We start from the raw sequence: 27,337 nt of genomic DNA, 5'->3' as shown, positions 1-27,337 counted from the left end.
TGTGATGATGAAACACCTCTAACACCTCATGTTCTGAAAACATCAAGGGAATAACAAGTTTCTCAACTTCTTTTATTACTTTTTTCTTTGGCCAGGTTATGAAAGACACCAGTAAAAACTTTTAGGATAAATAATGTATCTTTCATGTGATCCAATTAATAGGATTATGAAAATTAAATCTCTGTGATATTTTTGCTTATGAAAGATTTGTTATCATTCTATGGACAAAATCTCTCCTAGGTAAGTACATGACAATATGAGTAGTTTTCTAGAGGGTTCTAGAAATAAATAGTTCCATTTATATGGCTATGCCACCAAGTTGAAAAGAAAGTCTAAGTACGTTTTAGGTAGTATCCAAGGATTCTGCAGGTTAATACGTGAAAACATATTATGATTTTACCTCCAGATTAGTCAATGTCATTTCTCGAAAGACATAAGCAGGATTTCCTTCTTCTGAATGGCAGGTAATCTGGAAATTCCCATAGGATGAGCTTCCTGACGGCTCTGGCCAGTACTGATGGCATTTAACCTAAGGCCAACACATTTTTAAAGATGCCTGTGTTTAAATTCAGAGTATTATTTTCATTTTCTCTAGTCTTTAAACCTTTGTTTGTTACAGATTATTTTGATCATTTTGTAATCACTATTAATTTACTTACCAAGTAGACTTTGTTACCTAATTACTGTTTATAAAATAAGGTATCACAGAGATTTCCTGTTTCTCTTTTCAAGAGGACACATGCACCAGCTCTTGCAGTTAGTTTAACTGAAGATGGATGCCTTTAACTTCCATTACAATTTTTTTAAGAGCTTATCTACAAATATTCCATCTTAACACTTGAGTGACAAAGATGCTGCTTTATAAACATTTCTGACCTCCAAGATCCTAATGTGACCTTCTCAAAGTACATTTATATGGGAAAAGAACAAATGAAAAAAAAAAAAGGAGATAAGCAACAAAAAAAGTTGCTATGCTAATGCAGAAAATAGGGGGATGAAGATGGTGGACTTCAAAGACTCCCAATCAAGTCCTCAAACGTGAATGAAAACTTCAAACACTATGACTTCTGATGTATGGCTTAAATGCCTAATTACAGAGGTCATTTCAGCTCAAGTGTACTTTTGCATTTCCAACCCACCTGGCATTCTTTAAGAGCAGCCAGATATGCAGACTTCCTGCTCCACTGAGACATCCCGGCATGCAGTGGGATAGTGATGTCAGAAGCCTCATGATCAGCTTTAGAGCAGGGAGTCTGCCTATGGGTATAAGACAGGTAAGTCTTTTTATTTCATTATTAAGCAGTTCTCCAAAGAACTCCACAAATACCATTATTGAAGGGGTGGGGGAACCTCAGAGAACTGCTATTGCAAGTCTGTTCTTAGCAGATCTGCAAAGAAAACTCAGAGTAAAAGGGCACTTGTACTGAAATTTCCTCTAATCATGTTTATTTGGGAGCAGGCAGCATCATGCAAACATTGAGTCACTGAAAAATGGTTTAAAAACACTGCAACTCCCCTTCAATTATTTTAATTCTATTTAGAGTCCTGACCTCACAGCAAATATATGGTTATTAAAAAGTCAGAATATATACAGACAGCTGAACTGCAGTTCAAGTTGATCAGAACAGCCACAACCCACTATAAATCCATCTTCAAAAGAAATCCTGATATGGAGGAATTCCACTACACTATTATTCCAGACTGTCATTTCTGTCCACACACTTAACCAGCCAGTGCTAGTGGGAATGCTCCAGACTAAACCAAGTAACTCTGGAAGTACACTGTGTGTATGACCAGACTTGATTGTTTTGCCTATCTCCAAAGGATAAAACTGCATAAAACCCAAAGCTGTCAAGGAAAAACTACAGCTTAAACCACAACCAAACAAGCCACAAAATACACCTGAGGCCTTTTACAGCACCATACACAGTGACTAATTTTGACTCTAATTACTTTTTTGTTAGTATTCTATTTTTACACATTTTAAATACAAATTAAAGGACAATGATTATTTCATATGATTAAACAAATCTTTATAGACACAGAATAACATTTTATGGAAAATTTTAGATTTCAAGTTTTAAGAAAATCCTTGATAAGACAGCCATCCAGGCATGGGATATTAACACTACAAAGCTGTGTTAGGCTGCCTTAAAAATTAATCTCACTACATACATATCAAAGAAGTACTCAACAAAAACTGATTCAACTTCTTGGAGTTCCCTCATTTGAAGTTTAGAGAAAAAAATCCTATGAAGGTAAATTCTAGATGCCTTTTACTTCACAAAAAAAGAACCAAACAAAGCAGACTAAAAATATTTTAAGAAATACATGAAGACTTAAGTGCATTTCAGGACTGAACAAAGTTTAAATAACAGCTGCATTAACAACACCAGAAGATTTAAAATCTAGGACTCATCATTGCAGACGTATTAGGAATGCACTGCTTTTATGAAAAACAGTTACAGAATGATAGAACAGTTTGGGTTGGAAGGGACCTTTGAAGGCCATCCAGTCCAATCCCCTGCAATGAGCAGGAACGTCTCCAACTAGATTTGAGTTGCTCTGAGCCCCATCCAACCTGACCTTGAATGTTTCCAGAGATGGACATTCACCACCTCTCTGGGCACCTTGTCCAACTTGTGTATTTCACCACCCACATTGTAAAAAATTTCTTCCTTCTATCTCCTCAACCTACACTCATCTAGTTAAAAGCAATTTCCTCTTATCCCCTTGTCATATTTTATGCCACAATGGTATATTCCTCTAATCTTTTAAAGGCTAATCACCAACAGTTTTTTAGAAGATTATGGAAGTGATATTTAAGGAAATGTTCTACTTACTCTGCCCCGTTCAACTTGAGTTGTTAACATTACAACCATAGAAGAGCCTTGCTCCCAAGTCATCTGCCAAAAATCAGGACATGTGTTCGGTAATGGACCTTGACAAGCAATGTACTGGTTTATTATTGTGGAAGAAGGGATTTCCATCTAAGAGAAGACAAAGTAATTATTTCAATTCCTACAGCAAATGGAAGGCAGGCATCAGACATTTACAGTTTAGTAACTAATAGATTAAAAAAACATCCATGACATTAATTCTATTTCTTAAAGGCTAGCAAGCACAAATTGGCACAGATAAAGATTCTTTAAGTGTTTCACATGCAAAATTACTACAAAAATTCAAATACACTTTTCATACGAACTGACAGTCAGGTAATTGCCATAATGAAGATTAATGGTTGAAAAAAGAAGTAACAGAGCAGTTGGCAAATAATTCAGGTGCAAATACTTCTTGCTCTGTGGGTTTTTGACACTAGGGTGTTAACACTGATCTCAGAATTTAGTATCTGCTTTTTTTCATTAAAGTAAGTAGCTGTAATTTTGCTGTTACTAACAATGAAAAAAACAAGATGCAAAAGAAAGTGATGCCAAATTAAACTTTACTGTTGTTGAACACAACTGTTAGAAAAGTAATCAGAAAAGAATTAATTGCTCTGGAGAGGGCTGGCTTCAGTTATCATTTCTTTACTTTCAGTCACCATTCTTCATTAAATGTGGGGCTAGACTTTAATATTTATGAAAAGACGTGCCACAAAACATTAGAAAGTAAGTTTATCTACAGGGAATTTCAAACCACCTGACTAGAGGTTTAGTAGCCATTCTAGCCTGAACTAAATTTATAAAAAATAGATTTTTTAAATTAATTTTTTCATTGAAAAACTGTAAAATTACTTAATGTCAGAAGCACTTCTGAAAAATACAACTCACATTTATATAATTTGCATTGATGTAATCTTCATTACTTTTTAAAATAACCCGTGTAGCATCATCTGAAAAAAAATTTAGAAAGATGTTACAGTATTATTTACTAACCACAGTGAAATACTTTTAGAGCACATATACAAATAGAAGTACTTACAAGGCGAAATGTCTCTGTATCTATTTTTGGAAATGTTTTGAGGTAATCTGGCACAAGACATTGTCATTCCAGGCTTTTTCCTATACAATTGCTAAAAGACAAAGCTGATGGTCAGAACATAATAGATGCAACAGACTCATTATTATATTCTTTGCCTAAATAGAATTTTTCTAAAAAGAGGTGCTTTTCAGAACAAAAACTACTGAGCAACAGTAGCTTCAACAGACATGAAAATACTTTTAAAAATAAAGCACTATAAATTTAGTTATGCTCTGGGATCACTGAAAATGACCAAGATGTAACCAAGATTTGTTTTAAGACAAAGTGAATGTTAAATTTCAAGCTTCCATTAGAACATTGATCCCGAGAAAAAGTAATATTATACACTGATATGTGAACTCACTGATACTGACATCCCACTTGGTCATCTGGGGCAAGCAGATTGTGTCATGTATAGGCATCTACCTACGTTGCAGGTAGATTTTTTGGGTTTTTTTCCTTCTGTATTCCAGCAACTGTAGAGCAAATCCTGGATACCTCGCACTTTTCCTGCACAGGAATTGCCTTGGAGAGGTTTCTGCCCTTTCATGCCTTAGTCATGCATTGCCACAACCCTTGTGCTACAAAAAATATCAGTGAAATGATCCAGGTTCAAAAAAAAGCACTTTAAAAAACTTTCGTACACTGAACTTGCTAGAGAGAACAAAAACTTATATTAAAGGAGAATTTTAAATAACTTAGAAAAAATCTGCTCTTTCTAAACATAAAAGGAAATTTTACCGAAGTTCTTAAAGAATGGTATGTAAAATACATTTTATAAACTTATATTGCAAAATATAATGCTAGGTGTCCATTTGGTGAGGAATTCACAGAATTCGTACTGCTGTGTTTTACAAAGCTACTGCTTCCCGCTTTAAGCCACTTATTCTCATGCATTTAAGATGGATATCACCAAGGCACAAGTCTGTGCTGAAGAAAGACCATGGCTATCAGCAGCTTAGGGCCCCACAGGAAGTGCACTACTATTCTGAAATATGTCAATAAAAATCAACTATTTATAAAATACACAGTTACATTAACCTTTAACATTAGGGCAGTAGTTTCATTGGTTATTTTACCTTCCCTCTTTGAGAATGCCCACAAAATGTCAACAGCTCGGTGTCATTCAGTTTCTACAGCAACTTAGGTATGGAGTGGAAGGCCTGAGTACAGAACACGTATTTTGGTAGACATTCTGCAGCCTTCATCTTTATTAAAATATTTTATTAGCATGTCCCTGATAACCTCAAAAAGTGTAAGTAATAAATAAAGCTATTTATGAAATGAAAACCTAGGATTAGGCATTCTTAAGTTTGCACATACAATACAGGTTTGATTTTTTCCTTTGGTTATTTTTCTTTTGAGAGTGTAAGACAATTGTTTTGCTAAAAGATGCTGACTGTACGGAGATTTAATTGAAAACTGCTCTGTTAAAATAACTGCTATCCCAAAAGACTTGGAACTTGCATCCAGCTCCAGGCGATACAGTACTTACATCAAACTGAGCCAAGACAGTTCCAGTGATAAGCCCCTCTGCTAACTGAATCATGGATTCCCTCAGAGCATTATCATCTTGATGGACACCATCAAGTGGAGATTTCTCAGGGATGTACTGAAAATCAGGCTCGCTCTCCAGCTTCTCCTCCACAACATCATAGACAGCTAGAACAAGCAAAGGTATGAATGCTCTGACTGAAGATGCTGTTTGACTAAAGTTAGCTCTAGATCATTTATTTAAAACAGCAAAAACACCACATTCCTCCTGTAGAAAAACACACATTTATTAGCACATTGATTTTAGTCCCCATCAGCAAGGACAGATAGCCTTTACTGATCATTATAATCAACAATAAAACTTTTGGTTTTGGTGTAAAAGTAACTTTATGTCAAAGCACCATCACTGACCATTAAAATTTTTATCAAAACTCACGTTATACCCTGCCTCGTAACTCCCTAATCTCAGAATCTCACATCATACCTCTGATGTCATCACAGCTGCACTTACATTTTACTTACAATTCACTTAGAACTCATTTTAGGCTTCAGTAATTAGGGCACGATGTGCAGACCACCTGAGAAAATTGCATTAATATGTGGCATTATAAAGCCTTGCCTGTAAACTCGGAAATCTTCTGCTACACGTAACAGAGACATGTGGTGTTCAAAAGCCTCTTTTTAAATTATATCACATCACTACAAAGGAGGAAACTGGCAACTCCTCACTTCTACAACTCACATGTTTTTCTCCAGAATACAAAGATAATCAACACACAAAGGGAAAGACAGTTTGTTTTAGCAAATTTGCAAACAAAGCTCACAATTTTGTCTGAAAAAGAAAGTAAGACCACAAAAACTGCAAGAGAACTTACACACAGAATGACAGGACATGTAAACGTGGAGTGCAAATTAGCAAGCAAGGGAAAAAGTTTTATAAGGTGGGTGAGGTACTCTGCAAAAGTAATTTCAATTATTCCAATTAAACATCAGTATTTTTCATTTTGCTTTTTCCTCTCCAACTCTGTTATAGTTAGGAGATGCAGCAGAATTAAACCCAGTGCCCATCTGCTGGCTACAATCCAACAGTGTATTTTGCGAATACATTGCATAAGCTTTTATTTAGACTGCATTTTAGCACTTCTACTAAGCCTCCTCAAGTAGAAACATTACCAGTGGTTTTGAATTGTTTTAAAAATGTATGGAAGTATTTTGTATATACTGACCTCCAAAGTCATCCAAACACTGGATTATTTGGTGAGGGGGTTTTGTTTGTGTTTGGTTTAAATTTTCCTTAAGGGAATAACAGTAACCTCATGAAATACATTCAATATCCATATAGCTTTCTGGACACTTTTATCAATGAGTTTAAATTAGCTCTCTGTTAGAAATATTTGATCTCTGACTTTTTTATTAGTTTTCAACACCTAGTTATACACAGCTCCTTAGGTATGGGATCTATACACTGTGTTGTTCCAATTCCTTTTCAGGGAAGGGAGTTCTTTCTTGAAGGTTAAACATGCCATCCCAGGACACAAAATGGAGGTTAGAAAACAAGAGCAGGGTGTGGACTTTTATTTTTAATTATGATATACAAGTCACTCACCATTGGGTCGAACTAGGAGCACAAGTTCCCCTGAGTGTCTCTCACAGCTAGCTTTAATAAACATTACAACTTGGTCATGGGTATGCTCTGCTATATCCCTGCCGTTAATCAGCACAACCTGGTCCCCTTCATTCAAACGAGGGACACAGAGATCAGCCTGCAAGGTTGGGGGAAAAGCACAAAACCATCTGTAACACAAGCCATTACCAATTTCTTACCTTAAAATAACAATTTAAAGTAACTATACTTGGGCTCTTGAATCCTAACAGCCCCGTTGCTATGGTTGCTGTACTGTATTCAAATGATAAATCTAAGCATTACACAATACACAGGCAGTGCCATTCCCATGAAGGAATCCATTTGCAGCTGGGAGGTGACTGGCACTGTAACATGTCTCTCAGCAGCAGTTACCCTACCCCTCAGCTGATGCAGAAAGCTCCTCTGTTTGAATCACGCTTTGTATAGGCAATTAAAAAGCAGGATGTTTTTATCTTTGAAGGGATAGGAGTAACATGGCAAAACCTTGTCCAAATCAATTTCACAGGCTTATATGCTTCAGGTCTAAAATACCTAAACATGGTAATGGCAAAATACAATGCACAACTCCCAGTAATCCCAGAGAGAAGAATCGGGTAATAAAAATTGTTATTATAATTGCAGCCTAAATGTCATTGCAGAAGAGAGAGAGCACAAGCCATCACCAACAATCTTCTCCCTACAGAGTGAATGTTTCAAGCCAAAATTATTCACATTATTAAATATCTCAGGGATAATCATTAACAAGAATGGTGATTTTGGCAAAAATTTCAATAGTTTCAAAGAGTAAAAAAAAAAACCCCAAACCCCCAAAAAACTAGCCTGCAAAAGAAAGAACTTCTTAAAGTTCTTAAATAAGCAAATAAATGGTTAACTCCACTCTAACTCTCAAAGGTATAGACAGAGCTGACTCCAGTCAGTTGAATACCAGGTCAGTATTTCTGGCAATAAATTGACAAATATTGTGCCTAGTTAGAAGACACTCTTACAGTCACTAAACAGCAGTAACAACATGCAATCAGACCTGATGAATGATTCATAGTGTCTGGTTTTAATCTACATCTTGGCTTTACTCAGCTACATCTGTCACTAAAGTAAGACATTTGCTATTTTAGTTATTTTTAACACTTTTTCAATATGTAATTTATGTGAAATTACTGAATGTCTGTATCTAAAAAAAGTAATAAAGTAGAAGTATTTTTAGGATGGCACAGCTCAAGTACCAGTGCATACTGAGCATCTGTAATGCCCTGTAATTTTCAGAAATTAAACTTTGTTTCAGTAGGAAAAAAATACTTTTGAGGATTGAAGAACTTTAAAAAATACATTATAAAGCCCCATCAAATTCCTACGGCACATAACTTGCTTTGTTCTGATAATGTTATAGCAAAAACTGATTTTCATAGGCAGCTATGAAATAATTTATCATTTTCAATACATCTTTCAAGATACACAGATATCGCTACCAAGTTTGCTTTTTTGATGACTTACAGGTGTTCCTGGAGCTACCCTGGACACTATTACCGGCATCTTCTGATCATATCCACCCTTTAAAAACAAATCAAATTAGTAATAAGTCCCAAATGTCAAAAAATAACCTTAATAAATGTGAAAGGAATAGATGTACTGTTACCTTTACATTGAAGCCAAACCTTCCATTCTCATCTGGTTTCATTCTGATCATAACAAGATTGTCATGGGGGACACCACCATTGGGCTAGTAGACAAAAGTGATATTATATTAGGACGTATTTTGATCACAGGCTTTGAGGATATTGTATCTAATAATTCTGCAGTTTCCTCGTCAAATAGTTGCTCCTGGACACTTGAGAAAACATGAAGCAGTAACACAAACATCTTGGATTTGCATAAAAGGGAAGAATTACACCTTGAAGAGTCTTGGACATAACTAAGTTAAAGGTGTGTTCTGTCAAAGCAAGCTCAAAGTAAGAAAGAATATTAGAAAAGACTACCTGGCTTCAAAATTCTAAGAAAAACAGCTTACTAAATGGGAACTTCTTAAATTCTTTTTAATTAAGACCACAGTGAAAAGCTGGCATAAGAATGTAATACAATGAAAAGGAAGATAATTGAAGGTGTCCTTTTTTTTGTATTAACAGCAATATGCCAGTAGTAGGCAAGGAAATCTTGGTAGCCTATCCCTTACTCTCGTTCCAGTGTAGTGGAGTATGAGGGGAGACATATGCTCTGCACTGATTCAACTCTGAAAATTTTAGCTGTGTTCTTCTTGGTCTTATTTGGATCACAACAACACTGTTAAAGGAAATACCAATAAACTGAGGAATACTAGATATCTTTTTAACCTGAAAAATACCAACTTAGTGCATTAAAGTGATTTTTACTTGGTTCCCATCTTTACTTATTTCACAGACTGAACATTAGCTAGTATTTCTATAGTTCCTGCAGTGAGGATGCAAAGTAATAAAGAAATGTGTTTTAAGGAAGTTTTCAATGCTACCAGTTACAGCAAAGCATAAAACTCATACTCAGAAAAATAAAAAATAAACTTAGAAAAGCAAATATTTTTTATGTAAGAAAGTTCAGAACCAGGGGTTATACTAGGTTAAAGAAGTATGCACAACTTGGCTCATTAAAAGTTAACTCAACTGCAGGTGTCTTCTGTTCTTGGTTAAAACAAAACAAAGTTTGCCAAATGCATTCACAGAAATGAAAAAGTAAAAAATTAGGAAAAGGAAAGTAACGGCTCAAGAAATGTTAATGAGAAGGTAGGGTCTTAGGAAGCCTGATCATATACCCATCATTTCAGCCTGTGCTCACTGGCATGGGGGATCAGACACAATGAACATCAACCAAGTGCTCACCTGCAGTGTTCGGCAGCTTTTGTGCCACTGCATTCCCCAGAGAGAAAGGAGTAATTTCCTGCTTTAAGATGCTGTTTTGAGCAGAAGTTTATAATGAAAAATGTGCAGAGAGCACTGTATGCCATCATTAATGTGTTTGACTGAAGGGACTATGGCCACACCTGTTTTCAAATACTTCTGACAGACTGGATACTTAGGGACTGCAGATGGAGTAAAAAAGTTGCCTTTCCCATATGTATCCTACTACCTTTCTACGCAGACTCTCCATACATGCAACAGACAAAGGTAATTCAGTAGCTTTATGCAGTGAAAATGATGAGGGGTTTTCTTTGAAATATTTGAGATGGTACAGCAGACTTTAGTGGTGCAGGAACCTGAATTCTGGTCAGAAAAGCAACTTTGAAACAAAGCAACATTCCAAAATTTCAATCATGTTATGCTCCTTTTTCTGTAGTCCCCAAAATAAAAAGTCATCAGCAGACCAAATCAGATGTTCAATTACAACAGTGTGCTGCCTTCAGCGAGATTGCTTAAATGGGTCCCACTGGAGCACAGCAAACAATCACACTGACAGTGCACAGAGAAAAAAAACCAATCTCATTCACGCAGCTGTGTTGGTTTTGCAAAACTAAAAGGAGTTAAAAAAACAACTGAAAGTTATTTTTGTCAATTTGGTAAAGATAACAGAATACAGGACAGAAAAACTTGATGACTAAAGTAGTGTTATCTTTCAAAACAGAACAGTACTTCAATGTGACTCAGGTAAGCACTGGCTGAAGACAAAGCTGTTACAAATTTCTGTTTCATTACTAATTAAACTAAAAATTTTTACAACATTCCCAAAACACTCAAAAATTTAAAAGTTTCACTTTTGAGTCTTTTATTAAAACCCCAGCTATGAAACTAAACAGCAGTTTTATGGGAATCTTAACTTTGTTATAAGGCCTGAGAGAACACCCTAGATTTACAGAATGCAAATAAAATAAATTAAGGCATTTCTAAATATCAGTTTGGGGAGGTGACTCAAAACTTAGAATGCCGGAGGTTGACAAAACTGTTTACATGGCATTTGCTACATCTGGATGTTAAACAGTTTTCCCATCCTGCAACATGTTTCTTGTCCCACATCAGTATAAAATCAAGAACCCTGGAAAACTTCTGGAAGGACAAAAATCACAAAAATGGTCAGGGAGATCTCACCTCAGTCAGACAATCAACTGACTACCTTACTCATCTCACACATGCTTGATTGTGGAAGAAGAACTTTTTGCTCATATTTTTATATTTGCTGTCACGGGTCTCTTGATAGACTCTTTCTTGGAAATTCTGGTGAGAAATGCAACCACAGACTCAGGAAGCCTCTCCTGATAAAACCACTCTAGAAGCTGGTAGGCATTTTCAGGTTTAGCCTTTTAGCTAAAGCTAGATTAAACACCTGCAGTGTCTTCTTTAAAATCGATGGCAAATGACTTCTCAAAGAGGAGGTTAGGTAGAAATTTCTGTATGTGCTGAAAAGCTAATGATCAAAATGTGTGCATAACCATCCCAACGTAGTGATTTGTTGTCAACTGACAAAGCACTACTCCAGCAGGTGGAAAAACCAGCAGGACCCAGAGAAGGCACAGTATGGGTAACAGAAATGCTGCAAGGTAATGCGCAAAAACAGCAGCTCTGAAATGCCTCAGAACCAAGCTGATGTAAAACAGGACTATCATTCTGATAAAAAGCAGAATGGTTCAACTGGATTAAAAAACTTACAGTGGATTTTTCAGGTGATGCAGGAACATCAAATGTTTCATTAATATGGTTATCCAGTTCTTGCTGTGAGTGTGAATGATGAATTTGGTTCCAACTGTTCTTTTTAAACTGTTTGGGTGGTAACGCTGGAGGCTGCCCATCTATAGGAGTCTCTTGAGATCTAAAGACCAAAATAGAAGTATGAAGTGGAATAATCATGAGATATTGACACATTCTTTCAGGGTTGCAAATAAACTGAAAATGTTAGAAGAAACTCAAGAGTTTGAGAGATGAATGTATGCATTTTTAGAACCTCAAAAATGTAGTGCATTAGAATATACTGGCAGTCTATGTTTGCACCTGTTGAAGCATTTTTCTTGAAAGCAACCGTACACAGAACCAGCAAGTTCATCTTTTACCTATGACCTTTTTAAAAAATGGTTTTAGCATGCTTAACCCACTACTTCTGATCTGCAAGCACTCTATTCTAGATTAATGAAAATGTTCTCTGTGTTTTCATATAATATGGAGAATTTACTTTTCTTAGTCCTTTTGGAATAAAAGCTTAACTGTGTAATTTGTATTACATAAATGTATGATTCATTTTTCATTATATGGATTTATATTTAAGAATTAAGAACAACATTTGGAAAGGCTCAAAAGAGCTCACAGTTCCCATTAACTTGGTTTGATGCCAGTTTCTAAATACCAGCAGGATACGTTGTTCTCCACAGGCACCCCACTAAAAGGTGCTATTATGTCATTTAACAACTTCAGACAACAGCCCACTGATACCAGATCCATAAACCATCAAATATGAAGCTACAGGTTATAGCTAAATCTAAACAGAATGCTACCATGAAAAATGGGGGTGTCTGTTCTTTCACCCACATCCCTGGCTGCTTCCTTGAAGAACTGGTGCTCCTCCCTTGGCTCAGGCAGCTTACACCAAGCAACTAAAAATACACTGACTTTTTGGACAAGTCTGAGTCCTCTGGTTTATCTCAGGAGTGACCACCACACAGTGAGGGAAGGACACTTGCAGAGGCAAAAGCAGGACACTGCTCCTTTCGTTATCAGAAAGCAGTAGTGGCAACTCATCACATAACTCCCTCCAAAATGCACACGTAGCCACGTGAACAGCTCTGCTGCATTTAGTGGTCCTGCCTCAGTGAACTGTTAGCAGGGCAAGACTCTCAGTATGAGACTGCAAAACAGTTCAAGTTGATGCAAATCAGAAAACTTAAGGCACACATCAAACTCCATACCATGTAATTTGTCTCTGTGCAATTCAAGAAAGGCTGCTCCCAGATACATGTTCTAAAATAAAAAAACTCTGAGCAAAACTGAGTATAGTGATTTCTATAAAAAAGGATGAACCTCTTTCACAAAACATGAAAACTGGGAAATAGAACACTACACTTTGAAACGCCAAACATTTTCTGCTTCAGTTTTAAAAAAATTAGTCAATATTCTTAGAAAACAAAACTGGTAACATTTTTGTCAGTCTATGAAAACAGCACATTTGAAAAGATCCCAACAATATTTTTCTCTATTTTTCTGCTTAATTTCAACTTTCAGAAAATATTTTTTTCATGAAGTGTTAAAAGAAAAAAAAAGTACTAATTATTCAGTCTGATGTCTGAAGACCTCATGTTCAAAACACACTCGGAAAGAAAAATAGTATTTCTTAACACTTTTCAATGCAAGTAACAGAAAAAAGCACATTTCATTTTTCAAGATAAGCAGCTTTTCTAAATTCATTTTTGTGGGGAGAAAAATATGATGATTGTCAACATTTGCAAAACAAATCTGCGAGGCAGCTATAAACTATTTAGACATTGACTTACAAAGGTCACACAGAGATTTTTAGCTGCCTATGCATTCATTCATTCAAGTCTGGCACAGATTACTCAGCCTTTTAAGTTATGTATTTTCCTGCAATTACTCCTGAGAGTTTTAAACCAAAGAAAAAAAGGAACAGAAAACACGAATAGAAACACAAAAGAAGTTATTCTGATAAAAGTAGAAGATGGACCTTATGTTTGACTAGATGTCTGTACATACATGTCAACAAACACAAATAAATTCCTACCGAACACACAAACTTACAGAAAAGATTTGAAAAGTTACTTAAATGAGCACTTTACAAGCAGCAGTGCAAGTACTGTCATATATTAGCATAATGAATTGTGAGAACTAACAATCAAGCCTTGGGCATAAACTTCACTGCTTTATATTTGCCCAGTCAGCTTTGAATTTCCTTATGAATGATCAGACAATGGCAGTGAAAGTAGCCTATTTTGCAGGCAAAGCAGCTCTCTGTTACTGAATTCAGCAATTTACATAATAATAAAATAACACACAAACCCTGGCACTAGCAAGTTTTGGGTATTTTTGTTACAGATATCCGGTCTCATCTTTTTAATATATTTAGCAAAAGTTTCATACAACACCCCCATAAATTTATTAAACTAAACACTTATCACGTGCTTTTAGAATTTGAGGTTATAATTACCTCAGGATACTACATGCTCAAATCTCTCAATTTAGTTTTGAATAGGACATGCAGATGGAGAAAAGATGTGCAGTTAAAGGTTATATTAGCTAAGCTGTAATGTCCTTCTGAACTGCATGGGAACTGTTAATTTCTATTGCTATGTTGATTCCAAACTGATCACTGAACCTACTGCCAGTCAGGTTAGCCCCTCTTTTTCACACATATAAATTTGATCAATAAATTAAAGTTTCTGACAAATTAGCACATGGACTACTCAAATCTTTTAAGCCAGAAGGGTCAAATTGGTTAAGACATAGCTTTTTGGACAGTGGAACAGTATAATTTAAAATTATGTATCTAATATTAACTTCATGCTTACTATTTTCCTTCACAAATGCCAAATCTCGGATCAATAACATCACCTAAACCTTCAAAAGACCTTAATGGGATTCATATGTTTTTGACAGTCAACATCCTCATTCTTAAAAATATCTTGTACTAGAGATCTATACTGGGATATTAAATTTCACTTTTAAGCTTCCAACAAGAGGAAAAAAACCCAAAAACTGAACCCATAACACTTGGTGATGGAAGAGCAATACTTTTCTTGCTTGGGCATAAAAAGCGCAAAACCATTAAAAAAAAAACCAGCCAGAGTTGCACAAGTAATGTACAAAACCACTTCCTCTCTTTCTAAGACTTATTTCTATGGTGACTTACTCAAGAAATCAAACACTAAATAAACAAATCCTAAGAACACTCAGGAAGATCTTGTACAACTTAGAGTAAAGGCATATGAATAAAAGAGAGTATTTAAGAATGGTGCTTACTTCACTGTATCACTCTCCCATTCAGTAAGGGTTTCTCATAACTGACTTCAGCTGGAAGTCTTGGAACAGAAGGAACCTGACCCTGTGTGGCCTTTGGACAACAAAACTCTAATATGAGAAAAGATTCAGAAGTGGCCCAGTTCTGAGAGTCCCTTGACATGTGAATAGGTTAAAAAGTCCACCAAAAAAGGAGAACTTACATGGTTAGGTCAAATTACTATCACATAACCCTGCAAGTTAAATAACTAGCTGAGGGTCAAGTTGTAACTATCGTAGCCTATTGTAAAATGTGTCATGCAATATTTTATAAAACTTTAAAAATTTTGTATTCTATTTCCCTCCTTACACATAGTTGTTAAAACTGGAAGTACAGTGTAAGCAAGGTTTTAAAACTGTGTTTAAATAGCTTCTCAGAGTCATCTTTCCTGAAACATACCATTTGTTTATAAACATGTAATTAGGTATTTGCTGTGCTCTAATGGTTTTGAAACCAGCTGCACAATTTCCCTGCTAACAGAGATTATACAGAATTATGAGGGCATGTCTGGCATTAAATGTATAGCTATACTCAGAGGGTCCAGTGGCAGTGATAAAATGGTATATATTGCACCTTTTTTCCCAATTAACCTGTACTCTGAGCAAAATTATTTCAGTATCTTTGAATAACTCAATGTGTTTTTTTGTTTGTCTTCCTTCTGGACCTAATACACAATAACAGTTTTTATTTTGTCCACCATATCTTAAAGTAAGTAAGCTTAAAGTATAAAGTATTTTCAGCATAATAGAAAGAAAAAAAAAAAAAAAAAAAAGCAGCCCGACAGTGTCATATTAAAAAAATAAGCTCTGTAACAATATACAAAATACACTAGCAATGTCCAAATGTTGTTGTGCCAAAAAGGTATTTTGGCTACATAGTTTGTAGAGCTCATATTCTCACTCATACTTCTGTGCCTTGACAAAAGCAACATTTCCAAACTCGTGGGAATTAAAACTTTACTTCGATTCTATCAAAACCCCAACTTTTGCTTCCACATCCAGACACTGATGGTCACATTACAGCAAACCCACACCTCGGGTTGGTGGGGATGGTATTGTAATCCTGAACCTGGAATATGCCAGGTACAGGTCTTCAGCTCTGGATCATCTAGCTCCTTCTCACAATAAGACCTATACTAATACTCCCTAAGTAACAGCCACCTTTTATTAAATTGCCCGGCTCTCCCTGACTCCACGTTTAACAATAAATTCTTCAAGGCCAAGATTTCTGACTTCTCTTCAGAAGCCCTGCATGCCACAGTGGTGTGGTAAGAGCAGAACTTACGGGGATGATTCCAGTATGATGCTGTTGGCCTGGGTGGAAGATGGAGATCTGTGATTTACAAATACTTCACTCGGGGAGGTGTGAACCATGTGATCCACTAAATGTCCAACTGATGAGGGTCGTAACCGGGCTCCTTCTTGAGTGAAGGCAGAGTTGCGACTAAGAGGGAAAACAGAGCAGTGCAGTGTGACATGAATATTCTTGTTATTCTACATTTCTGATACCACCCACTAAAATGGGATGCTAAAAATATGATTTTGTCTCAGTGCAAGCACATGTTTATACATATATTTTTATTAAAATTTCAAAAATCACTGAAACAATTATGTTGTCTGATCAAGATATATTTCATTATTTTATTTTTTTAAGTGTTCAAAAATTATTTTAATGAACACTAAGGGCTATTTAAAAATTTATTTACTTTTAATTAAAGAAGTCTGAAATCATTATGGTCCAATGAACAAGCTGACAAGCCCAGTCAACAAGAAGAAACATGGATTCCCAAGAAGACAAATCCTGGCTCTGTTCATGGCAGAACTTAACCTTAAGTTAAGTAACATTTAGATGAACAATTTATTCCCTGCATCTTCCCCATAATGAATCATAAGCTTTGCACTGAGAGTCTTATCATTTCTGGAATCCAGTATTTTCCCATTTGAAAACTAGCATGACAATATTAAAATTCTTTTAAACATGCATGATTAAGTTTGTTATGCTTTAAGCATCATTATTGCACAATTTTTCAGTAATTTTTAAATGCCACATATATTTACAACATTAATCTTGTGAATATTATGCTGCAGAATCTTAAAATCTTCTCATTTATGCAATACAAAATTAAGTAATACTGATTCTTAAGCCAGTTTCAGCACACTGAGAAAACTGGTCACCTTCCAAGAGAAATCAGGAATGTTTTTTCACTAACTTAAAACAGAAGGCTCTATGTGAAAAGAGTGAACGCAGAAAGGAAAGGCAGAAAAATTGAGAGGAATAAACCTGCAAGGATTTCCAATTAAGTAATTTTCCCCAGTGTTTTAAAAAGTGGTATTAACCAAAATAAATTATTTTTAAAATATCACATAGATTTTACCATCAGGGTCTTTTTTTTTAAACCAAATTAATAACTTAGTTTTAACTGTGCTTGAGAAAACTCAAGCTCTCAAATTTAGGGTAGTGTGATACATCTTAAACTTTTTATAGGTCAAGTGAGAAGCACCTAAAACTCGCCCCTAAATACTTATTTTTATCTGAAGCTACGTGTTACAGAGAATCATTTGGCACAGAATTTTTGAAGCTATTTGTATACATAACACATTAATCCTTTTATGACATAAGCAGGTCACTCACATGAGAGGCAGGGAGTCATTTCTAGGGAGAGATTTGATGCTACTCACTGATTTGGGGTTCCAGGTGGAGACCGTGATGGGAGGCTCTGTGTTTCCAACCTATCGTCAGACAGCGAGTTCCTACTCACTACTTCCCAATCCATCCCACTCATTAATTTCCGTGCCAAGGGTTTACTGGGGGATCTAGAAGAAGAAGAAAGTAAAATGGCTAACCAAAAATTATATGGTGTAAGAACAAAATTACATAAAACTCACCACAATGAAACTGATGTTCTATCATAGGAAACCAAATGATATGTAAGAAAGGAAATGTAATAATGCAAAGCTACATTTACATGGGCAGTTCTGTATTTTCTCCATCTACTGTACTTCATTTGCTGTACTTTGAATAGAAGGCCATTGAAATAGCAATAAACTACTGTTGGCTGCGAGGGAGACAGGCAAGCAGACTCTGAACTCGCTAAACTTCTAATGCCTCAAAGACAATCTGACTCAAACAGAATAATCATTGAGAGATCTGAACTTAAAAATGTAGATCAAAACGAACCAAATAAACAAACAAAAAAACCTCCTCTAAGTAACACAATTGTTTAGCCACCTCAGAAAAAATAAAGCAGTGAAAACAGCAGGCCAAAAAAACTCCCAAAGACTTTGAAGAACTGAAAGTGGGGTAAGCATCAACATGACAACAGAATTACCAAGTTTTGCTTACACGTCAGGGGTTCCCATCAAGATGACATGCCTTCTCCCAGAACATGCCCTGTCACTTGTCAGGCAGATGCAACAATACTATTTAACTATTTGAACTCCTTTGTGGGTAACAGAACTTCATTTGGTTCTGTGCCAGAAATGTCCTTCAGGTTAAAGGTCATTATCACCAGGGCTTTTATACAAAAGGAATTCTATATTCTACTCGTTGTCCTTTCTTGACATTAACAAAACTTTTTCTTCCCATTCTCCAGTCATTCCAGGATGCCTACAATCTCCTGCTGTTTCTTTCACCTATTTCTTAAGCACAAATGAAACCATACTTGTAATCTCTCATTAAATACATTTCCCTTTTATATTGGAAATCATCAAATGAATCACCCGAGGTTGCTTTTTTCTTAGCATTGCATTGGATGGTTCAGTCATCCTGCAACTGAACATACCCGGACTTTCACTGTTTGTTGTTTTCAACTGAAAATTCTTCAGCTGACAACAAAAAATAATTTTAAACAATTCATACATGTTCTGTATACTTTGTGTTACTGGGTTTTTACTTTACTTCTACTGCTTTGATGGTCCTACATAGTCCAGATTTCTTCTCTATCATTACCCAAACCGTCTCTTGGTTCCAGTGATACTTCAATCTTTTGTGACATGATAATTTCATTTCCATTTGCCTTCCTATTCTATCTGTAAATTCTCTGGCTTTGCATAATGAGGTGACAACATATTATTGTATCAGCAGCACAGCTCCATACACCCATATCACAAAATAATTTCTGGCTTTACTGTCCTTGTGACACGTGATAACGTCTTTATCTTTGTCATTATTACTGGTTTACTGAAAGAGCAACTCCAGAAAGAAGGAACTTAAAAAAATTAAAGAACTACCTGCACACAAACTACATCCTCTGAAAATGAGAAGCCTGATTACAAATGTATTTTTGCTTCTCAGAGAACTTAAAACTCAATGCAAGTAAACACCTCGAGCAGATAATATTGTCCTCAATATTATCAAAAAAGTCTAAAATAACTATCAACCAAGCATTACATTGAATAAGCTTCACATACAGAAGTAAGATGTCAACACTGTTCGATACTAAAGGAGTGGTGGTCTGCGTGTGGAGGGTTTATTTTTATTTTTACCCCACCAAGCAGTTCTGAACATCTATTGCATTCTGCTTTGCTGCTCTAAATTTCTGACAAATTTCAAGCAGTTAAGTGAGATGGGCTATTCTAAATAATACTGTTTCAGGTGTTATTCCACCTGAGGGAAAATATCTAATAGTATATTGATATTTGAAAACAGGGAAAATATAAATTAATTCCTCAGGAGAAGCACGTCCAGCTTCTTAGAACGCTTCACTGTATTTAAGTATTAATTTGATTTGAAAAATAATTAGCTTGGTATCGTACCAATTAAATCAAAATTCTGATTTCTGTTATTTGCTTCAAACGTGAGCAACTCAAACTACTTATATATCTTTCTTCACAAACATGTAAATGTGAGCAGTTCTGAACAGGTAAAATAACATGAAACTGAAATAGCAGAACTGAAATGCATGTCTAATTCTAGCCTTTAATTATAATTTTATTAATCAGAGCTATGATTAGCTGGACCCTGCTGACAGCTGTTTGCAGCCAGCAGATGAGCACCAAGAGCCAGTTCTTCCAAGAGGTGGATTCTATTACCAACCAAAGAACAGTCTGAGGGAAAAAAGAACATAATATAACCAATGCTGAATTAGGTAAATACAGGACAGCAGATATAGTATTTGCTGACAGACATGTAAAGGCATCTACTGAACCTCATTTACCTCCAGTGAAAAAGCAAAAAATGGAATGTAGGAAAATTGGGGGGGCGGGGGGGGGGTGGGGTGGGGAGGCTTTTCTTTATTTGACATTCAACAACAGCGAAAGTGCACCATCCTTGCCTCTGTGAAACTAGATAAATTACAAAGAGAGACACAGGAGTATATAGGGTGGAGAAAAAAAAAACAACAAGTTTTTCCAAAAACTACAGTTTTGACTGCTTCAAAAACCCCACTGCTTTGTATCTTAAGCCACGGTCTGCAACTATGTTTATGCAAACTTCCTCAATCTACACAACAAACGAACACAACTCTAAAATGAGCAAAGCATCACCTTCTTCCTTATCAAAATATCCAATGTCAAGAAAACACTCACCTTTTACTGTGGATAGGGTCTGATCTTTCAGAAGTAATACCTTACCACCATGATAAAGAGCTGCAGTGTTTATCACCAAAGCTTCGTTTCAATTATTTTATTAACAGCTCTAACCTCAGAGTCCCACCCACTCATGTTTGTTGCCCCAATTTCCTGTCTTTGCAGTAATTTCAAAGAAAAAATTACCACACTGCAGCATTGAACTTCTTAGTGCTGTGGCTTTTTCATTTTAGTTCTCTTGTCAACACTTCTAAATCTAACAATAATTTTTTTAAATTAACATTCAAGATTTGTTGTGACATATACCTACAAATTTGTCCTGTATGTCTGATTTCTAACAATATTAAAATAACCTTCTTATGTCAGAGTGCACCTGAGGAGATGAGAGAGAGAAAAACCTAGCTGTAAAAAACTTTCAAAATTGAAATTCTAAATTTCACCTCTGTCTGCTCAGCTGGGATGCTTCTATTGCACCCAGCACAGGGCACTGATAGTTAACAGCACAAGACATTTTCAGATTTAATTTTGGTGTACCTGCAGGGACATTCTTAAGAAAGTTGGGAGCAGCTCCATCTATTTGAGTAGCAAGAGAAACTGAAAACTTTATCTGCCCCTGAGTCTTATGAGCTGCAATGTTACAGCAAATACAAAAAAAACCACCCCAAACACCCAAAACTGAGTAGCAGGGATGAAATGGATGAAATAACATAATGCAACTAAAAAACCCCATGACATAATATTAGCTCAGCTACAGTACAGAAAAGCCTTCAAAGACAGAATTTGTTTGGCATCCCACAGCTGAAGGGCTAAAATCTTGCAGAAGCTGGGAAAGAACAAAGGTGTTGTTTGGGAATACAGGTGGGAATTTTAAAAATTATTTCTGTCCCAAAAAGAAACATAACCTGGAGCCACAGCCCTGCTTTGTATTTTGACAAGAAGTACAGGGAACGCATTTCTCAGCAAAACTGACAAATATTGCTGCAGACCAAGAAACTGAAACTATACACAAATCTGCATGGTACATCACACAAATGACATAAGCAATTTAAAACACCTGAGAAATTATTTAATTAACCCGAATAAGTGCATAATTGAAGCAAGATTGAATTTTTGGAAACAGACTGCAGTTTAATGAAGGGAGTTTGCAGACACAAATGACTGACATCCACTCACTCAAAACTCCCTTCTCTCAGCCCCCATGCACACCAGAACTGAACGGCACTAGAATATTTTGCAAGGACTTTATGAGAAAGTAGTGCCCTTTAAGAATTCTCTCAATTAATGACTTTTACCTTTTTTACTCTTATTATCTACTTTTATTAAGTTTCTGGGAATTCTTACAGGGTTTTGTGGATTGAGAATATCCTGCAATAAATGAGGCCAAGAGAACAGCTGTAATGAAAATGACAGAAAAAACCACCCCAAAACACCTAAACAATGGCAGCAACAGCCTTCAGAATGCTGAACTTAGTGTTGCACAAAGATTAAGAAAACAGCACCTACATAATGTATGCAATTTATTACAGTATATAGCCTTCACGGTAATAATTTCATTTTAAAAAATGAAATGTAAATATTTCTATGATTTGGAAAAAAAAAAATCTTTCAGTTAATTTTAAAGTAAAATCCTGAGAACAAACAGCTAAGCCTGCTTCCTGTAGGTTAAAACTGCTTGTTTTATTCAAATGGCTGTTGAAAAATTTTATTTCCCTGTCTCGTACTCTGCACCTACGTTCCACTCAGCATGCAAAGGCCACATCGGCTCGTCATTGCTTGTGGCGATCACCATTTCCCAACTTAGAACAAACAGATCACTCAAGTAACATCTCTATGTAACTCTCTGTGTTCATGTTCTTACCATGAAATCATTAAAAGGTTTGCTGAGATAGTATTATTTCAAATAAGGCAGTTTCTAATTAGATACTGTTAAGAAATCCAAGTGTCAGTCTGGATAACCCTACCAAAAAACCACCAGAAACATTTTTTAAACTGATCTTGAATAAATCTTCTTATGTAATAAAAATAAAAGCAACAGCAATTATTTAAATCTATGTGCCCACCTAATTCTCAAGAAAGACCTTGAAAAGCAACCAAAACAAGCCCACTGCCTGAAAGCTTAAAAAGCTGTTCAACACCACCATGACTTTGTCTGATAAAGGCACACCATGAAAGAGAAAGGCAGGTTCCAGGAATAAAACCCCCACCACACCCAGAAAATCTCAGAAAACAAAATTTATCCTCTGTATGAATACAAAAGGGCTGACATCTACTCAGTATGTCAGCTTGAAATGCAAATATTTAGAAGACAATTAATGTTCTTAGATTAAGTTTCTTGCAAAACACTGTTCTAGAAATGCCTTCTATTTCAAGCTTTTTTCACTCTTGAAAATATTAAAAGGTCTTTAAAATTTAAAATACATTAATTGCACACTGTCATGAGGAAGACATGAAGAAGCAGCAGCTGATTTATCAGAAGTCTTTTGAGATGTATTTGTTACAATACACCATTATTTCATTTCACTGACATAAACACATACGCCTCAGACATCAGTCATCAACATTCCTAAGAAACTCAAAATCTGTGCATAAATGCTCTATTCCTTAATCAAAAAAGCAACAGTGGAAAATAAAATTCCGGACAGAAGAGCCAAGCACTTTATTAACTAAAAAAAACCAAGATTTATGAAAATAAGCGCAGTTCTAGCCATGGCTTTTGATTTTATTGACTTCATTGATTTTATCCAACTGTATATATTATAAACTAGAAGTGACCCCCAGCAGCACTTCCTGGGTTTTGCTGCAAAGGGAAGAGTGCCATCTACTGCATAAGAGTTTCTGAAATGATAAAAACACTCCTCAAAGCAAAGTATCAGCTCTCCTCCACCCAGCTGACTTGTGGGCAACTGCCAAGTTCAGAGTGCAACAAGAAAAATAGTTTTTAACTGATTCATAGCTGTCATTTAGCAAAGTAAAGCTCACCTGTCACAGTGTTGAGCCTCTGAGTACTAAAAAAAGTTGCTCCAAGTACAAATCTAAATTCACTCAGATCCCCAAAGTCAATCAAATAGAGTAAAAAATAATTTTACATAGAAAAAAATGGGTTTATAAAATCTACTTGTTGAACCAGCATGTTACAGCATTTCTGCCTCTCAAACCTAGTATGGATCCGTCTATGGTGGGCCTAGCTAAAAAGCCAAATTATAATGCACAGGGGAAAAGAAGGGGTGGAAACAGGGCAGGAAATCAAGGCAGAATTCACCAATGCTCTTAAAAACCACTGTCAGCAGGCTCTTGGGAAGGTTGCTGGACTTATTACTAGAAGTCTGCATGCATAAATTTGCAGTCCAGAGTTCCTTAAGGGGCAAAAAGACATCTTGGATCTCAGTAAAAGTAGAAGCACAAAAAAGGGACAGAGCTGCCCCCTCCCCACAAGGATTCTATTAATGATCAGAGCAGACTGCCAAGTGGATGTAGAAGCTGTCTTACTTTTGAAAACAGCATCATAATTTCTCAAGAAAGAACTAAATCTATGTCTTGACTGTTTTATTGTAATCACTAAACTCCTCAGGAGCCTGGAATAAAATTAAGTAATGTATTCTTGATTAGCCAACTACTCTGTGACCAAATACCTTCAGAAGCAGCTCACTTTTCATAGCAAAGCACCTCATTGAGACTACAGTGATAAAGCTGTTCTCACAAGTAAGACTCACTGTACATATTCTAAAGGAAATACACACATACAGTTGCAGGTTATTATCACATAAAAATACCCATTAACTCAGTATTTTAATGGAGTATTTTAACAGCAGGAGACCATTCTTTGCTATAAAAACAGCACAAAGAGGGCTAATACATGTAACAACAAACTACATAGACTGAAGGCTATTCTGAATTTTGTAAATATATAAAGGGGGAAATATTAAAGAATATAAGTTACTTACCTTGCAAATACCCTGTCTTTATTTGCTCTCTCTTTACCATACTGCACTGATTGGACCTCTGTTCTCCCACTGGAAAGCAAAAAAAAAAAATCAAACTGCTAAATCCAATATGATTAAATACCAATTTCTTGCTTAAAATGGAACCATCTCAACAAAATGCCTAAATTCTGTTTTCAGTCATGCTCAAGCAGTTGCCCATGCTTCAGTACAGTGGAACCTTAGAAAGCATTTGGTAAAAACGTAGGTCTTCTTTCCAATTAATTTTAGATATAACAAAAGCTCTCCCTTCCATTTGCTTTTTTATTCAAAGCAACAAGAAATATCTGCTTGGATCTTTGGGTAACACTTAACACTTAATCATACTTCATGCTATAGCCACTGTCAAAAACTTACAGTATCTCTTCCATACCCTTCCTAAACTATTCTCTGAATTGCTAATAACTTAGTTGCTACTTAGTTTAGCAAAATACCACAAAAAAAATACATGATAAGCACATTAGGATTGTATTCTTCTATGCAACTTGTCAAAACTAAGTTTAGATCTTGGAACTTGCTGACTTTTCATAAAAGACCAGATGTCTTGTGTCAAATCAAAGATTCTTTACACTACTTCATAATTTCTCTTCTAGAAAAAAAATACGATTTTTGAGTGTCTATCAGCACTTAAGAATTGGTGACAAGATACCAGCAAGACTTGCTCTTGCAGCCACTTCCCCATTAATAACTTCAGACCAAGCACAGAGCCTCCTATAGGGAGATTTACATAAGGAAACCAAAGAATTATCTATTTCCACATTCATATTACGGAACTACTGGATGTGTGAAGACCTGAGCCAGCTGGAATCTCATGAAATTCAGTGAAGGAAAATGCAAAGACTTGCAACTGAGGGGGAATAACCCCATGCACAGGCTGAGTGTCAACTGGTTGGAGAGCAGGTTTTCCCAGCACAGGTGAGAGCACATCTGGAATGCTGGGTGGAGTTCCAGAGCCCTCCAAGTCAAGCAAAGAGCCACAAAGACAACTAAGGGTCTGCAGCATCTGATGGATGGGGAAAGGTTGAAAGAGCTGGGACTGTTCAGCCTCAGGAAGAGAAGGCTCAGGACGATCAAACACCACAAAGGAAAAGTAAAAAATACAGCCAGACACTTCTTAAGGGAGCCCAGAGACAGGACAAGAGACAATCGGCACAAACAGAAATATGAGAGATCTTACTCTTGCAGGCAGCAAGGACAGGGCTACAAAACAACAACATCCTCACCACCCACCCAAACAAAAAAAAGTTTTTACTGTAAGATAGTTTAACACTGAACCAGGTTGCTCAGAGATGGTGCAGTTTTGCTCCTTGGAGACATTCAAAACGTGGCTGGATACTCTCCTAGGCAACCTGCTACAGTGGACCCTGTTAGAACAGGGCATTGGACCCGACAGCGTCCAGAGCTGTCTTCCAACCTCTGACATGCTGTGATTCCAGGAAATGTCTCTTTCCAAACCTGCTGCCTGCTAAATTGCTGGGGTTACACACTTTTAACTCCAAGAAGTAAGCTGGCTGTATTTGCCTCTATTGCTTTCCAATAACTCTATCATTGTATTTGTCCTTCTATAACTGCTACTAATAACTGATTTAAGGTTTTCAGAGAATCAATGTTCCTGCTCTTTCCTTCTCTCTGTGCAATTTATTTTGCATTTTTGGGCACTGAACTTTATCTGCTATTTTATTGCCTACTCACCCCTCATTGTGAAATACCACCAAAACCAAAACCCTGTATCACTCCAGTGGTAACTTCCCTCCGTTGTGAAAAAGGAATCTACTTGTTTCCCATCTGATTATAAAAGAGATGCTAATACACAATAAAACTCTCCATGATTTTTCGTGAGTATTTGGTGAGGAATATTATTAAAACCACTTTGAAAAATACAATGTACAGAAGTCACCTTTTCCTACTAACAGTCTTCTAGATCCCACTTGGAAGCTTAAAAAAAAAAAAAAACAAAACAAACCAAATTTGCTTTAAAATTTGCTGTATAGAAGTATTTTAAACCAATGGAAATAGCTTATGTAACAATTTAATAGTTCAACAATTTCATGTCCTCAATTTCTTTCAGAAGTGGAGATAATTCTGTCTAGCCCTGTCAGTTCAGTATTTTATTGGCTTGTTTTGATCATAGAAATGTTGGCTAGAAGTATCTAGTCCAATCTCCTGCTAACACTAGATCACCTCTGGCCATGGCTTAGTCTAGCTGAGTTTTGAAAGCCTCCACTAACAAAGATCCCACAGCCAGTCCAAGTAACTTGTTTCAGCACACATTGTTCTGAGAAACCCACACACTTTGCCTCATGTCCACCCCGAATCTTTAAGATGAAGTCTCACCTGCCTGTTACCAGCCCCTTTGGATCCATCAGTACTGACATTGCCCTTGAAGTAGCTTTAGGCTTGCTACTGAATTCCCCCTTAGCTTCCTCTTCACCAGATTAAACAAGCCCAGTGCTCTTACCCCCTCTTTGCATGCTATATTATTGCCTCTTGACAACCTCTCAAACTACTTGCAGAAATTCCAGCCTTTTGGCTGTTTCAGCAACTTTAATGACCTTCCCCATTTTTAGGCAGTTTCCCTTCTCATCTCATGTTAAGTTGAATGTCATCATCAAAGAGCTATTCTGTAATAGCAACCACAGTGATTCAGATTCAAAATCTTCACAGAAATGAAAAAGCTCCCTGAAATTCTCTACAGCAACATTGAGTCAAGTCTCAAACGCTGTTCAGGATCATAGAATGCTGTTTCTCAAATGGGTACTGGGAATTCTGGTCAAAAAACAGATGCTATAAAC

General features: G+C 36.2%; 1 protein-coding gene across 6 annotated transcripts in view; it reads right to left on the bottom strand.

The window, feature by feature from the left end:
• The window catches only part of PTPN4 (protein tyrosine phosphatase non-receptor type 4), a 114,692-nt gene that overhangs the window by 13,446 nt on the left and 73,909 nt on the right, over positions 1–27,337 (bottom strand). For all 6 annotated transcript variants that reach the window (XR_014226590.1, XM_082285431.1, XM_082285428.1 and 3 more), the window contains exons 13-24: positions 24,510–24,578; positions 17,722–17,856; positions 16,328–16,486; positions 11,698–11,857; positions 8,730–8,813; positions 8,588–8,644; positions 7,061–7,217; positions 5,456–5,622; positions 3,922–4,012; positions 3,771–3,832; positions 2,844–2,990; positions 401–529 (exon numbers count right to left, since the gene is read on the bottom strand). Coding sequence is in view for 5 of the 6 variants with exons in the window: in XM_082285431.1 (XP_082141557.1) it covers positions 401–529; positions 2,844–2,990; positions 3,771–3,832; positions 3,922–4,012; positions 5,456–5,622; positions 7,061–7,217; positions 8,588–8,644; positions 8,730–8,813; positions 11,698–11,857; positions 16,328–16,486; positions 17,722–17,856; positions 24,510–24,578 (1,417 nt within the window). In the remaining variant the exon portion in view is untranslated. The remainder of the gene's footprint in view (positions 1–400; positions 530–2,843; positions 2,991–3,770; positions 3,833–3,921; positions 4,013–5,455; positions 5,623–7,060; positions 7,218–8,587; positions 8,645–8,729; positions 8,814–11,697; positions 11,858–16,327; positions 16,487–17,721; positions 17,857–24,509; positions 24,579–27,337) is intronic.

This window comes from Coloeus monedula, assembly GCF_965178545.1.
Source record: "Coloeus monedula genome assembly, chromosome: 7".
NCBI classification, from domain to species: domain Eukaryota; kingdom Metazoa; phylum Chordata; class Aves; order Passeriformes; family Corvidae; genus Coloeus; species Coloeus monedula.
The sequence above is the reverse complement of the archived record's forward strand: the minus strand, read 5'-3'. Positions and strand labels throughout refer to the sequence as shown.